We start from the raw sequence: 16722 nt of genomic DNA, 5'->3' as shown, positions 1-16722 counted from the left end.
ATAGGAATAGTGTTCTTAGAGAATGACAGTGAGCCAGCCTTGTGCTAAAAATTCTTAGGGAACATGGGAGATTTCTCTAGTCATTTGTAAGTGTTTTGATAGCAGTTTTTTTCTTTTTTCTTTTTTTTTTTTTTTAAGAATAGTGTGTAGCAAAAAAAAAAAAAAAAGAATAGTGTGTAGCAATAGAATGGAAGTAATAGTGAAATGCAAGGGAGGCCCATCAATAGACCCCACAGGAATGTAGAAGAAAAATTAGCCACCCTTTAAGAGGGCTGAAGATGAAGCAGTGTTCTCAGAAGAAATGTTGGGAAAAAAAGCTGAGGATGGAGAGATTTTTCTGGTGCCTGACCGTGAATTTCAGGAGGCCAGTGGAAGGGTCAGGGAGAGGGGGGTCAGATGAGGGACAGAACATTGCTTTGTGAGGATGGAGAATCCAGATGGTGAGAAATAACTTGGTAATCATTGGCTTCTTGTAGTTATGTCACAAAGAGGATAAAGGCATGATAGAATTAGTCCTTACAGTGTTTTTTTTACTCAGAAACTTACAGTGATTTTCTTACCATCCAAACCAGAGCACCTTTGGGAATGAGGAGAAAAATTTCAAGAGTTAAAATTAGTTTTTAAAATTACTTATTGATTCGCAAATTATTCTGTTTTGGTAGATCTGTAACATTTCTTTTCAAAAACTGTTTCAAAACATTTTTTCATAAAAACATTTGTGACATTAAAACATTAAAAAAAATTTTACTTTGATTTTCTAAACATTAAACATATAATCCAAACATTTACATAAATAGAGTATTTTTGGTACATATTCATGTACTTTAATCATTTTTTAGCCTTTCTCTAACATGATATTGCTGATATTTTTCTGAAAAATATTTTTTTAATATTGTCTTTTTTTATTATAAAATTGGAGTCTTCCTCAGAGTTAAATTTATAGTGAGAACTTGAAGTGAGACCTTCAGTGACTTTTTTTTTAGACCATAATTTTTTTTGAAGATTATTTATTTGTCAGAGAGAGAGAGAGCCCATGTACAAGCGGGCAAGCAGGGGAGCAGCAGGCAGAGCAGGGAGCCCTGATGGATGGCAGACTCTATCCCAGGACTCTGGATCATGACCTGAGTCCAACAGAGATGCTTAACTGACTGAGCCACCCATGTGACCCTAGACCATAATACTTTTCAATCAGAAAATACTCTCTTTAGGTTCTCACATACCTGGTAAGGTCAAAGCAAATTCTGTTAAATGGAAGAATCTCAATTTTTATTTATTTTATTTTTATTTTTTGGTAAAGGTTTTATTTACTCATTAGAGAGAGAGAGAGAGAGAGAACACAAGCAGGGGGAGAGGCAGAGGGAGAGGAAGAAGCACATTCCCCACTGATCTGGGAGTCTGACATGAGGTTCCATCCTAGGACCTGGAGATCACAACCTGAGCTGAAGGCAGAACCTCAACCTTCTGAGCCACCCAGGCGTCCCAGAAGAGTCTCAATTTTTAAAAATTTATTTTAAATAGGTAAATCTTTCACCTTCAGTATTTTTACAAGTTCTGGTTTTTTTTTGTTTTTTTTTTAACCTGTATTCAGAGTATCCTTTTTCAGTAGTGAGGTCTTCAATATTTTTAAAATTTATTTTACTTTATTTTATTAGTTCTTTAATATTTTTAAAGATAAAATTCATCAGGTAAGTTGTGTGTGGTTTCTTTGAATGTTTCACAAATTTTAAGTGTACTTAATTTAAAATTTAAAAATTTTAAATAAAAAATTTAAAAATAAATTTATGAATACGTTCATAAATTTATACAATTGAAAAAGGAGTTCCCTCAAAAGATTCTTCTCACAGGTCAAGATATTCCAGAGTACAATTAATGAGTTTCAAAATTATATCATTCAGTCTTTTAGCTTTTAATGTACAGTTTCTTCAATTCTTATTTGCTTTTGAAGGCATATGTTTTACCTTCCTGTGCATAAGCTTTGTTTTCATTAACTGCATTTTACTGAAAGCTTCAAAGCCTTAAGTTGAATGCTTAAATTAAAAATTATTAACTTATTTTGAGCAAGATGCTACTAAGACTTAGGGAACTTGTTTCCAGTAATAATAATACCATCATTATAGGACATGTAGGTTTTATAAATTCACTCTTCATGGGGTTACTTGGTGATGGGCATCAAGGAGGACACTTGCTGTGATGAGTACTGGGTATTATACACAGCTGATGAATCACTGAACACTAGATCTAGAACTAATCATCACTATATGTTAGCTAATTGAATTTAAATTTTAAAAAGTCACTCTTTAAAGGCTCAAATATTTAAAAAATACTAAGTAAGGGGCGCCTGGGTGGCTCAGTGGGTTAAGCTGCTGCCTTCGGCTCAGGTCATGATCTCAGGGTCCTGGGATCGAGTCCTGCATCGGGCTCTCTGCTCAGCAGGGAGCCTGTTTCCCTCTCTCTCTCTGCCTGCCTCTCTGTCTACTTGTGATTTCTCTCTGTCAAATAAATAAATAAAATCTTTAAAAAAAAAAAATACTAAGTGATGATAGGCAGAAGAGAAAGCACCTCATGCAATGCTGAAGTATTTTTATGTATTTAATATCAGTTTGTTAAAAAAATTTTGTTGTTTTTCTGGTATAAATAAAATGATCTCAGAATTTGACAATTATGGCTTCTGTTTTAATTGGTACATTATCACAGTGCATTTGGTTATGAATTACACTTTCAATTTGCAGTACATACGTGTTTCATAGGTTTCTTAACTCAGTAAGTACATTGTTTTTACTACAGTGCTGTGCTCAACCAAAATGTTGTATTAGTACAAAAATAAAGAATTTTATCTTTAGCATTGAACTTTTCAAATGAAGTTATATAGAATTGCCAATAATATTAGATGTTTCACATCCACAGTATAAACTTCTAGAAGCTTTACTTTGTTTCCATGAGCTGAAGAGAAGACTAAGCCATTATTGGAATTAATCTGACTGATTCTCTATTTAAACGCTCTGATGACTTTGAAATAAAGCCAGTATCATTTAACTGTTTGAAAAATTATTTTACTAATGGCAACAACGTATTAACAGCTATAACTTTACTTCATACTTGAATTAGAAAAATTAAAATGAAAAATGAACAAAATTAATTTAGAACCGCTGTCATCTGTTTTAATGCTGCAGTGTTCTGCACAATAGCCACCAGACACAGGTGGCTCTTTAGATTTTAATTAAAGTTAATTAAATTTAAAATTCAGTTCCTCAGTTGCATGAGTGACATTTTAAACCCCACTTTAATTACTCAGGAGCCTGTTTGAGACCATTTCCATCCTTTAAGATAAAGTTCTATTGGACACTACTAAATTATGAAAAGTTCTGCCTGACAAGATGCAGACTCTGCAGCTGTAGAAGCATGGTTTTCAGGAAGTCACAAAATAACTACTAACTTACAAAGTAGATGCTCAGGTTTCTTCAGAAATTTTGTGTCTTCTGACTTCATATGGTTGGTGTTATCAATCTAGCCCCCATGATAAGCGTCAACTAACATTTTGTTCATGTTACAGTTCCATTATCAACTTCTTGAGAAGCAGAAATGTATTTAATTTTTTGTTAAATGTGTACTTTTGTTAAACTTGTAGCTTTTTTTTAGTTGCTACTGTAAGGTACTTCATTAAAAGGCATAATCAATAATAAAGTTAACATTTAGTTTTATTCCTATAGTAAATGACAAAAACACAGAAGAATGTTTAGGCAACTCTAAAAGCTCAACTTAACTATTTAACTTAACTATTTGTTGCATATATTTCTCATTAATTCCACTGTATTTCACTATAATTTGCCATTGGTACTGCCAACTGGCACCTGCAACTTCTCCCTTGCTGGCCGGCTGATTGGGTCAAATAGTAACGACAGCAATATGAAGTCCTTACCCCATCACTACTGAGGACTAAAAGAAATCACTGTAAAGCCTCTTGACTGACTTCACTTTAGTTTCTGTTTGTTAGTCCCTATTGTCTGCGAAAGGAGGTCTTAGTTATGTTGCATCAAGTAGTGTAAAACTGATGATTCACAGGACCTGTAGCCTTGCAACAAACAATACATTATATGCTAATAAAAAAAAGGATTGGAATGGGGAGATGGGTTATCACTTGTCTTTTAGATTTACTTATGTGATAAAGGGAGAATTCTTTAATTGTACATGTTTCACTAGTAAACAAGATCATGGCAGAAGCTGGAAATGCAAAGAGGTCTGTCAAACCCACCTAACCAGTTTTGATGCAAATAATATTAATATGTTTTTTTTTAAGATACTACATTTTATTTATTTTTTAAAGTTTATGTATTTTTTTTAGTGACCTCTATGCCCAACATGGAGCTCAAACTCACAACCCAAGATTAAGAATCACAGGCTCTTCTGACAGAGCCAGTCAGGTGCCCCAATACTAATATGTCTTAAAATTTAAAAAAATTGACCTATTCTAAACCAGCTCTATGCATAAATCAGGATTGTCCTAAGCTGGGACACCTGGGTGGCGCAGTTGGTTAAGTGTCTGGCTTCAGCTCAGTTCATGATCACAGAGTCCTGGGATCAAGCCCCCCTTTGGCTCCCTGCTCAGCAGAGAGTCTGCTTTTCCCTCTGGCTTGTGGTTTCTCTCTGTCTCTAGCAAATAAATACAATCTTTAAGAAAAGAAAAAAAGAAAAAAAAAAAAGGAATGTCCTAGACAAAAAGACTAACGGTTCTATTTATTTCCTATAGAAGGGAATCCAAGCTTCTACACTTGCATTAAGATCATTGTAAATTGGATGACCCCCAGTCTACATTTTCTTTCTCAATTTCCTGTACTGTCTGCTCTAAGTGAACTCCCCCATATTTTACTAACTTCATATGGTTTCCTATGGTTCATGTGGTTTCCTCTGGAACTGCTCTTTTCACCAATCTCAGCATATCCAGTTCTACTTGCCCTTTGACTTCCCCATGTAGACACCACCTTTCTTATGAACCTCTACAGTTCTTTATGTGGCTTCTCTTTGCCATTTGCCATGTTACTTTTTTATATTTTTTGCTTTTATATGTGTCAGGACACATACCAAATGAATAAAAGCACCAGGAATATGGGTTTAAAACAAGACTTGAGAGATACAGGTGGCCATTTGATAATCAGCTTAGGATAACTGAGCTCTTGTATCCATCCACTCATTCATTCAACAAATATTTATCAAGGCTTCTATATGTCAGCTTGCTTTGTGCTAGAGGCACAGTGGTGAGCAAGGTAGACCTGGTCCCTGTTGTTAACAGAGATTACCCATTCACCTTTCTTACATTATTTCAGATAAAGAATTTTATGCCAAGGAGAAACTGTAGGGAACATTAAACTTACTTTTCGTTTTATAGGATAGGAGATTAGTAGGCCTTTTTATTAAGACCTATGTATGTAAAGTGAGAAAACATTGAGTAACACTTTAATTTTATTGAAAAGAAGATAAAGTATTCCAAAAAAATTAATAGGCCTGAAACTGGGTGACTTTTTTTTTTCTTTCCTGAAACTTGGATGACCTTTTAATGAGTGTGTTCCCTTCACAGTTACATTGTGACTTGTGGAAGTGATGGAGATGTGAGGATTTGGGAAGACTTAGATGATGATGATCCTAAGTCCATTAACGTTGGAGAAAAGGCATATTCATGTGCTTTGAAGGTATTGGAAACATTTATAGCAAACCATGAGAAGTGATACTGCTGTTTGATTTTTTATAAATTAGTGTAAAGAATATTTTTGTTGAAGTTTTGAATGTGCTTTTTATTTTTTTCTCTTATGAAATCATAATATTCAAATGTGTACCATAATAATACAATAAATTTCCCAAAATTTTTACAAGTAAAATCTGAATCTGAATGGGTTTAAAATCTGAATGGGGTCACCTGAGTGGCTCAGTTGGTTAAGCGACTGCCATCAGCTCAGGTCCTATTGGGATTGAGCACTGCATGGGGCTTCCTGCTTGGCAGAGAGCCCATTTCTCCTTCTTCCTCTGCCTGCTGCTCTGCCTCCTCATGCTCCCTATTTCTCTGTCAGATAAATAAATAATCTTAAATAAAAATTAAAAAAATAAAATCTGAATGGTTTACTAAAGGTGATAAATGGTTTATTAATGGTAAACCAATTAAAATATTTGCAAGAAATTATACTTTTTCTTTTGAGATTTAAATGTTCCCTTTATTTCCCTTTGAGAGAAAACTCCATGGCATTCTCAGGTTTTTAGTTCACTAATTTAGACAACCATTTACACAAGAAAAGAGGAATATTTTAACTTTTTCAAGACATATACATATTTCTAATGTTTTTGGTTTTTTTAAAAAGATTTTATTTGTTTTTTTGAGAGAGAGAGACAGTGAGAGAGAGCATGAGAGGGGAGGTCAGTTAGCAGTAATTGCGCCTTGGATAAACCTCATTGACTACAATAGTGCCACTGCGCAAAGCTGAGAGAGGGAAAGTCAGAAGGAGAAGCAGACTCCCCATGGAGCTGGGAGCCTGATGCGGGACTCAATCCCGGGACTCCGGGATCATGACCTGAGCTGAAGGCAGTCACTTAATCAACTGAGCCACCAAGGCGCCCCTCTAATGTTTTATGTAAGGTGTAAATAGGGGAATGATATGTAGGTTATTTGGAGAATGGAGACTTGTTTTCAGAAGACCTTTGCAAACTAAGTATCTAAAAACCACTAAGCTTTCTATTTGTGATGAATTTTAAGTTGAGTGTATTGTATTTGGGTAGAGAAAAGTATTTTCACAGAATTCATGTTTTTTTCAAACCCAGGTTCATTAAGGTAGAGGAATGAGATAGTCTTTAGATACTTAAGATGTTCTTTTTAAAATTGTCCTATATAGGGGCATCTGGGTGGTGCAGTTAGTTAAGCTTCTAACTCTTGGTTTTGGCTCTGGTGGTGGTCTCAGGCTTAGATTGAGCCCTGTGTCAGGCTCCATGTTCATCATGGAGTCTGCTTGAGCTTCTCTCTTCCTCCCTCCCGCTCCTGCGCATTCTCACATGTGCTCTCTTTTTCTCTCTCAAATAAATAAATCTAAAAAAAAAAATGGTCATATGTAATGGAAAATATATTCCCAGAAGGAAAAATAGAAATGATCAACATATACTAGATACAAGTTAAATTTCACTAATAAGCAAAGAAGTAGAAATTAAACAATTGAATTTTTTTTTTTTCTATCAGATTAGCAAGGGTGAAAAATATTGCTAATTCCAGTAATAGTGAGGGTTTGGAGAAGTAAGTATTTGTAAAGGAAGAACACTTTCCTATCTTTTTCCTTTATTCTCACACTACTACCTTCCTCATAACATTTCCAGCACCAGGTGTGTGGGTTTTTTCTCCTACACCAAGCAATTTTCTGTAATACTGGCTGGGTGTCCTACAGTTTGGTTCAATTTGGACACTGACAGGAGTGAGCACAGACCTTAAGAGTTCAGGGGCTCAGTCCCATGAGACTGTCCCCCACTTCAGATAATAGTTGCAAGTAGTAGGTCCCCAGGTTACCCTACTTGGTCCTGCTTGGCTATAAATCAGAGGATCCCACTTATTTGGAGTCAGTCTTTTGCTACAGTAGCTCACAGAATTCAGGGAAACACTCCTAACAGTTCATTATGTAGTGAAATATAGAGAAAGGATACAGGTGAACAGCCAGATGAAGAAGTACATAGGGAAGGTCTGAAAGGCTTTTTTTCCCCCCATGGAGTTGGGATCCTCTGCCCTCCTGTTAATGGGGATGTGTTCACCAACTGAGAAGCTCTTTGAACCTCATACCATTGGGATGTTTATGGAGGCTTCATTACATTGGCATAATTGATTATTAATTCCATTTCCAGCCCTTCTTCCTTTCTTGGATGATGATGGGATAAGGCTGAAAGTTCTGTTTCTAATCATGGTTTGATTTTTCTGATGACCAGCCCTCATCCTGAAGCTATCCAGGAGCCCACCAAGAATTGCCTCCTTTGAAGGGTCTTTTCTATCACCCAGGAAATCTCAGGGAATTTAGGAACTTGTGTTGGGAACTGGGATCAAAGACCAAATATTAGAGCAAAAACTGCTCCTAGTAGTCTTATCACTTAGGAAATTTCAAGGGTTTTAGGAACTCTGCCAGGAATAAGAGGCAGAGAGCAATATGTATTTTCTATTATTTTACAGTATTGCACGACAGTTGCTGGAAATGTAACTGGGGAGTTTTGGGTTTTTTGTTTGTTTGGTTTTTGTCGGGGGAGGGGCAGAGGGAAGAGAGAGAATCTTAAGTAGGCCCCACACAGGGCTCCATCTCATGAACCTGAGATCATGACCTGAGCTGAAATCAAGTCCCCAGGTGTGCTTGGGGAGCTTTTTAAGAAGTAAATTGAGGGATGTTTGGGTGGCTCAGTGGTTGAGCTACTCAGTAGGTTGAACTGCTTTTGATTTCAGCTTGGTTCATGATCTCAGGGTTGTGGGATGGAACCCCATGACAGGCTTCGTCCTCAACAAAAAGTCTTGGGCCCCTTGGTGGCTCAGTCGTTAAGCATCGCTTTCGGCTTTGGTTGTGATCTCAGGGTCCTGGGATGGAGCCCTCCATCGGGCTCCCTGCTTGGCAGGAAGCTTGCTTCTCCCTCTCCCACTTCCACTGCTTATGTTCCTTCTCTGGCTGTGTCTCTCTCTGTCAAATAGTAAATAAAATCTTTAAAAAAAACAAACAAACAAGGAGTCTTGTCATACTCTTCTGCTCCTTGGATGGAGCTTCCCCCTCTCTCATTTGCCCTCTTTCAAATTAAAAAAAAAAGGGAGTGAATTCATACTGTGAATAAAACATTGAATGCACATGGTCATTTCTGGCTATTTACTTTGAGGAAATTCTATTTTTTAAGATTTTATTTATTTATTTGACACACAGAGAGAGATCACAAGTAGGCAGAGAGGCAGGCAGAGAGAGAGGGGGAAGCAGGCTCCCCGCTAAGCAGAGAGCCCAACTCAGGACTCAATCCCAGGACCCCGAGACTGTGACCCGAGCTGAAGGCAGAGGTTTAACCCACTGAGCCACCCAGGCGCCCCCTTTTTTTTTCTTTTTAAGATTTTATTTATTTATTTGTCAGAGAGAGCGCATGCAAGGGTAGGGACAGGCAGAGGGAGAAACAGGCTTACCACTCAGCAGGGAACCTGACATGGGGCTTGATCCCACAACCTGGGATCATCACCTGAGTTGAAGGCAGTTTCTTAACCGACTGAGCCACCCAGGTACCCTTTACCCTGAGGAAATTCTTATATTCCTTCTATTTGTGTGGTCAACTATATTTTTAAAATTATTGTTTATAAGTTAGAACTGATTGAAGTGTCCTTCAGGAGAGAATTTGTTTTGTAAAATTTTTTTTAAAGATTTTTATTTATTTATTTGAGAGATGGCAAGAGAAAGCCCAAGAGGGGCGGCAAGAAGAGGGAGAAGCAGGCTGAGCAGGAAGTCCAACCAGGTCCGGGACTAGATCCCAGGACCCTGGGATCATCACTGGAGCTGAAGGCTGATGGCTGATGCTTAACCAACTGAACCACCCAGATGTCTCTATTTCATAAATTTTGGTAGACCCATGAAATGTATTTTTATGTAGCCACAAAAAAGAGTGAGCGCTATATATCTTCATCTGCAAAGATATTTACAATGAGTTGAAAAATGAAAGAGAGTTGCAGAGTAGTCTGTATTGTGTAGTCTTATGTTTAAGATAAAGGATACATATATACATAAATGTATATAAGAAAGTTAGAAAGACTTAACCCCAAAATGTTAGTGGAGATTATTTCATTAGAGTAGGGAAACTCATGCTTTGGCCAGAACAATTTCATATTTTTAATTTTCTTTTTTTTTTTTTAATATTTTATTTATTTATTTGTCAGAGAGAGAGGGAGAGAGAGTGAGCACAGGCAGACAGAGGCAGAGGGAGAAGCAGGCTCCCCGCCAAGCAAGGAGCCCGATGTGGGACTCGATCCCAGGACGCTGGGATCATGACCCGAGCCGAAGGCAGCGGCTCAACCCACTGAGCCACCCAGGCGTCCCTATTTTTAATTTTCTTATACAGTATGTATGCACTGCATTATTTGTGTATGAAAAAAATGTAAAGAAGGAAAAAAAAAAGTGGTCTTGTAATAGTTTCCTAGGGCAGCTGTAACAAATTTTCACAAACTCAATGGCTTAAAACAACAGAAAATTATTGTCTCACAGTTCAGAAGGTAAGATGCCTGAAATCAAGGTGTGGACAGGGTTAACTCCAAGACCCTGAGAGAGCGTCTGTTCCATGCCTTTTTTTCTAGCTTCTGGTGGGTTGCCAGCTATCCTCATTGTTCCTTAGTTGGAAGATACATCACTCCTATCTCTGCTTCTCTCTTCACATTGCCTTCTTCTCTGTGTCTCAAATCTCCTGTCCATTTTCTTATAAGGACACCAGTCATTAGATTTAGATCCTTAATTTACTACGTGTGCAAAGACCCTATTTCTAAATAAGACTATTTCTAAAAAATCCAGGTAACTGGATTTAGGACTTAGACATGTCTTTTGGGGGCCATTATTCAATCCACTACAAGTCTGATAGTCTGTGCTTAAATGTTTTCTTTGGCTTTAGGAATAGAGTTTATGGTACTTCATTGAAATGACTTTACCACACAGCCATGTGAAGCTGAAAATTTTACAACAGATTTCCTTTTAAAATATAATTGCTTATAAATATACTTTCTGTTTTTGGAGTCATTGGTATAGGGAAGTATGGTCAGACGTTTTGTTTGAGAACAAAGTAGAGAAAATATCACTCTCCAAAAACAGGAAAAATGAGATGAATCAACTGGTAGTAATAGTTAAAGCTTGCATAGTATTTTACCTTGTCAAGGCCTTTTAACAAAGATACGGGGAAGTATGTGAAATTACCTCCATTTTATTCTTGGAAAGGTCAAAGGTCTGAAGAAGGTCAGTTGACTCTGTTGGTAAGGAACACAGTGGTCAGGGGCGCCGGGGTAGCTCAGTGGGTTAAAGCCTCTGCCTTCGGTCATGATCCCAGGGTCCTGGGATCGAGCCCCACATCAGGCTCTCTGCTCAGCGGGTAGCCTCCTTCCTCCTCTCTATCTCTGTCTGCCTCTCTGCCTACTTGTAATCTCTGTCTGTCAAATAAATAAATAAATAAATATATTAAAAAAGAAAAAAGGAACACTGTGGACTGGAGCTCAAGTCAGCCTGTGTTTGGACCCATTCTTCTCAGTCTACTAGGGAGAAGAGTGATCTGACCAGATCCCCGATTCTTTTTGAGTGTTTTCTTTTTTTTAGCTTTACTAGTTGAGAAAGGACTGATAATGATTTGGTTTCCCAGTAGATTTGTTGGAAATTGACTTCAAAGCACATCCTTTATTCAGGTCTCTTGGGTGAGTAAGTATAGATATATACTTTAATATTTTCACATGAATGGAGGACCAGTTAATGGTTACCAGAATTCTTTACTAGATCTAACTGAGGCTGCTTAGTTGGATTCCACTGAGAGATCTCTCTGCCAAGTAAAGCACAGCCAGGTTGCAAAATTCCTGTACATGCATACATATAGTTGATGTTTCTGCAGTTTTGCCAAAGAACATGTAGCATCATGTGTTGTCTTGAGTTGGTTAGTTTTTCCTGAATTCTCTTCTTGTTTTCACATTTAAGTTATTGTTAGATTAGCTTCTGATAGATTTAGTGTATTGTGGATTGTTTAATTACTTGAAGAGTAGTTACAAAGTAGGCATAAACAGTTTTTTTCACTGATTTTCCAGTAATTGAAGATAAGTATATATTATAGTTCAAATCTGAGTCATCTGTACTGTTCCTTGAACAGATGTAGACATCTTCCCCAATTTTTCTATGTAGTAAAATGTCACTGTATTACCAAGTTCCTTTTCCACTGGAGTGAGAGCAGGTGTTGTAGACAAGAGGAGGGTCTTACATATGTAAATATGACTGAGACCTATTGCTGTATGATATTTATTAATAAACTTGAGTAATTTGTTTCTTTGGCAGTTATCATTTAATCTCAATAATTGATTATGATTTATTGGAGCATGTAAGGCATTGGTAGACGATGATTTAGTCTGTCAGGACTTAGTTCCTCCTAGAGAAGTAAGTAATAAAATTAAGGTTCTAGGGCAGATACTTGACCTTTTATGATTCTTAGCCAAAATCTATGCAGAGCAATGGTATCTGCTGATCATTTTCAGATCCTGAAAGTTTCTGTTCATTTAGTGTTTTTATTATTTTTAAAAAGGTTGTTTATATTTTTACTTCCAGTATAGTTAACCTACAGTGTTGTATTAGTTCCAGTTGTACAATATAGTAATTCTCAACCATTTTACACTGTTCATCATTATAAGTGTATTCTTTTTAGGATCCTCTGATTCTGCTGTCTTCTTACTTAGTGTTTTTAAAGAGAAGCCATGGATTCTGCATTTAGATTTTACTTACCCCAAAGATATCTGATGATTTTATTGTGGAAACACAGTGGCAACGCTGTAGTCCATCCATACCTTCTGATGTGCTGTTCCCTCACTGAGACTAGCTATGTTTTTTTTTTTTTTTTCTAAAAAGCTCCCTTGAGTCTCTTTCATGACACTTGGGGATGCATAAAAATACTATTTAAATAATTTTCTTGTCAGAAGTAAATGAAAATTCAGAGGCTAAAAATTTGGCTGATGAAGTGAGAATTAAATTGTGTAAAGGTAGTAAGTAAATTTTTTTTGCTAATAGGTACTTCAGGAAACTTGTACATTGAATGATGATTTTTCTCTTGACATTAAGTACAATTATAAGCTTTTATGTTTTTTATAGGATTGTTAAAGTATGGAGAGACTCAATTGATTAGGATTTTTTTTGCCAATGTTTCTTTTAGAATGGGAAATTGGTCACTGCAGTATCTAATAATACTATTCAAGTTCACACATTTCCTGAAGGAGTTCCAGATGGTATATTGACTCGCTTCACCACAAATGCAAACCATGTGGTCTTTAATGGGGATGGTGGAAAAGTTGCTGCTGGATCTAGGTAAGGCCCTCTGATACCTGAAAAGGAAGTAATATTAGAACAGAATGGCCTCATTCATTGGCTTCAGTGTAACATTTTCAGTACTCTGTCCTGTGTGTGTGTGTGTGTGTGTGTGTGTGTGTGTGTGTGTGCAGTCGGGAGGGGCAGAGGGAGAGGAAGACAGAGAATCTTAAGTGGTTCAATGCCCAGCTCAGAGCCTGATGTGGGGCTCTGTCTCACAACCTTGAGATCATGACCCGAGCTGAAATCAAGTGTCAGATGTTTAACTGACTGAATCAACCAGGTACCCCGCCTAATTTTTGTATTCAAGTCTTTAGTAAAGGTTTTTGAGGGCAACCTTGTGCTTCTTTGTTAATTGAGATAGACTGTTTTGCAGACAGCCTGTTCAATAAATGCTGAAAAAGATTGGGGAAACATGATAGTTTGATACGAAATTTTAAAAATCATTTTGGGAAGAACTTCAGTTGTCAGAATTTTTGTTGTTTCTCTTTATGCTTATTTGTCATATGAAAAAAGAAAGGAACTAATGAATTACTGAGGGGAATAAAAGGCATAGTACTTTTTTTTTTTTTTTAGAATTTATTTATTTATCTTAGAGAGAGTGTGCATGAGGAGGGGGAGGAATAGAGAGGGAGAGTGAAAAATCTCAAGCAGACTCCCTGCTGAGCATGGAGCCCAACACAGGGCTGGATCCCAGGACTCTGAGATCATGACCTATGCCGCTCTCAAGAGCTGGCTGCTTAACCAGCTGAGCCACCCAGATGCCCCTGACATAGTGCTCTTAAAAGTGGCTGTGACTTAAAAATAAAAACGGTTGGGACTTTAATTAATTAATTAATAATAGAAGCTTAAGGTGTAATGAAGGAAGCCACTTAGGAAGTATTTGTATTTTAAAGGGAAATCCTGAGTTTTGTTTTTAGTATCTTTACAGAGCCAAGATTAAAAAGTAGATCCTTAAATTTGGATGCCAAATTTTACATGTTGCTGTAAAGAAATTATGACATTTACTCTTGTGATTTTGAAATATTTGGGTATTTGGGTATTGTGATTTTGAAATATTTGGGTAGATGTAGGAGAGGTTTTTGCATGGGTGTTTATTAATACTCTGTTATACATTACTCTTATTGTTCATAGTGATTTTCTACTCAAAGTTGTAGATGTGATAGATTGCAGCCAACAGAAAACATTTCGAGGACATGATGCTCCTGTTTTAAGTCTTTCCTTTGATCCTAAGGACATCTTTCTGGTAATCATTTTTGCCATTTCTTCTTTTTTTTTTCAGTATTTTTAAAATTATAAGGGAATTAGTGAAAAATTTCACACAGTTGATAAAAAGGCTATTTGGTTTATCAGTTGCACCAGTTACCTTATGGTATTATGGTTGTAACCATAGAGAAATTTATTTTATTCTTGCAGGCATCAGCTAGTTGTGATGGATCTGTCAAAGTGTGGCAAATTTCAGATCAGGTAAACTTATCAATTTGAATTTAAAACTTTGTGCTCATTTCTGCCTTAAATGTGATATTACATAGCATGGGGTCAAATTAATAATTCTTTTTCTTTATAGTTGATCAAATCCTGTAATAACCTAATGTGAAAATGTGTTGAAGGGTAATTGTGTTTATACCCAATCACATGGGAAATAGATTTATATTTCAGTTTTAGGTTTTATAAATCGGTGGGGGAAAAAAATCTGTCAGTATATATTTACTCTATTATGAACTACCACTTGTTGGGAAGTGGTCTCTGGATTGGCAAAGGGAACAATTAATTCTTCCTGAGGCATTCTAGAGATAATGTGGCTGATGAGGAAAGTATCCCCCACAGGGTATGCCTCAATAGCCACTGTTTTTTCTGCTCATGTTTGAACTGTTTTAAAGAGTTGACTTTGATACCTTAACATTTTATAGATTTCTTAACTTTAATCTTGTAGATGTTTTAAGAATTTAATGTATCGAGTTTTTTTTTTCATGTGTGTATATACGTGTATTCAGTGAGTATATTGTTTGCTTATTCTATATAGGAAATACACTTATAAGATTTGTGCTTTTTATACCTCTGAATTATTTAAAGTAATTTAGGTCAATCATATATCATAGTTAGATGAAAGTGAATCAAGTTGCTTTTTTCATGCTATATGTCAGTTGAAGAAAGCACCTCTGAAATATATTCCATTCTGCATATCTCTTTGGGAGAAGTTTCATAAAGGGAAATAAATTTTCTTTTTTAAAATATCAGACTTGTACTATTAGTTGGCCACTGCTACAAAAATGCAATGATGTGATAAATGCAAAATCAATCTGCAGACTTGCTTGGCAGCCAAAAAGTGGGAAGGTAAGTGACTCTTACTTTTCAACCTTTGTTTTAGTTACTTGTAGTTCTTTTCAACTTTGAATGTGAAAATAGTAGAATTAGTTTTTGATATTGTAACTGTTTCATTTAGGTTGTAAGTTTTAGTGCCCAAGCCAACCAATAAGTATTGAAATGCTTTAAGAAATGTTTTAACTTTGGGGGTGCCTGGGTGGCTCATTTGGTTAAAGCGTGTGACTGATGGTGTGGGCTCAGACCTTGATTTTTCAGGATTGTGGGTTCAGGCCCTGGGTTGGGCTTCACGCTGGGCATGGAGCCTACTTTAAAAAAAAAAAAAAAAAGGAAACATGTTAACTTTGTAAAGGTTCTTTCTGAAGCATACATTTTGTATGAGTTAATTTTATATTCTTTATTTTGTATATAATGGAACAACTCGGGAAAGTCTTATTATGTCTACCACTCTTACTAGTAGCATTTAACATTTTAGTAGCACCTGATAGACAATAGAAAGGTAGGAATTGGGACGCCTGGGTGGCTCAGTTGGTTGGACGACTGCCTTCGGCTTAGGTCATGATCCTGAAGTCCTTGGATCGAGTCCCACATCAGGCTCCCAGCTCCATGGGGAGTCTGCTTCTCTCTCTGACCTTCTCCTCGTTCATGCTCTCTCTCACTGTCTCTCTCTCAAGTAAATAAATAAAATCTTTAAAAAAAAAAAAAGGTAGGAATTGTTTCAAAAGAGGATGGAGGATGCTCATTATTTACAAATGAAATGGTTGAATATAAGATCTTAAGAAATCAACTGAGGGAAAAATATTATTAGTAAGAAAATCCACCACGGTATTTGGAAACAAACTAATATGCAAAACCAGTAACAATCCTGTATATAAAAAATAGCCATTTAGAAAATATGGTGTGGCTCAGTTGGTTAAGTGGCTGCCTTTGGCTCAGGTCATAATTTCAGCGTCCTGGGATCGAGTCCCACATCAGGCTCCTTGCTTGGTTGGGAGCCTGCTTTTCTCTCTGTCTCTGCCTGCCACTCTGTCTGCCTGTGCTGGCTAGCTCATGCACTCTCTCTCTGACAAATAAATAAATAAAATCTTTTAAAAAAACAATTATTAGAAAATATAGTGGGGAAAATGGTGCATTTACTGTGAAATCAAAAAAGCTGAATTAACAAGGGTAAACTTGCCAAAATGTGAAAGGGCTGTATAATGAAAACTGTAACGTGCTATCGAGAGGAGTAAAAGAAGACTTAAATAGAAAAATATATTCCATTTTTAGAAGGGAATTTTCGATATAAAGATGTCAGTTCTTTCCTAAATTAACCTATAGTTTAGAGAACATTCAAATGTGAAATATGAGTAAGATG

At 36.5% G+C, this 16722-nt stretch overlaps 1 protein-coding gene and 1 pseudogene across 2 annotated transcripts in view; one reads left to right on the top strand and one right to left on the bottom strand.

The window, feature by feature from the left end:
* WDHD1 (WD repeat and HMG-box DNA binding protein 1) overlaps nt 1-16722 on the top strand; it is a 67600-nt gene that overhangs the window by 5114 nt on the left and 45764 nt on the right. Inside the window, exons 3-7 of one of the 2 annotated variants that reach the window (XM_032344277.1) lie at nt 5570-5681; nt 12892-13043; nt 14178-14289; nt 14460-14510; nt 15282-15377. In XM_032344277.1, coding sequence (XP_032200168.1) covers nt 5570-5681; nt 12892-13043; nt 14178-14289; nt 14460-14510; nt 15282-15377 — 523 coding nt within the window. Of the gene's footprint in view, nt 1-5569; nt 5682-12891; nt 13044-14177; nt 14290-14459; nt 14511-15281; nt 15378-16722 lie in introns of those variants that run through there. The other variant, XM_032344279.1, reaches the window with a different exon arrangement.
* Nucleotides 6291-6462, bottom strand: LOC116592097 (annotated as a pseudogene).

Source organism: Mustela erminea, chromosome 5 (genome assembly GCF_009829155.1).
Source record: "Mustela erminea isolate mMusErm1 chromosome 5, mMusErm1.Pri, whole genome shotgun sequence".
Classification (NCBI taxonomy): domain Eukaryota; kingdom Metazoa; phylum Chordata; class Mammalia; order Carnivora; family Mustelidae; genus Mustela; species Mustela erminea.
This window is presented reverse-complemented; position numbering and strand designations above follow the sequence as displayed.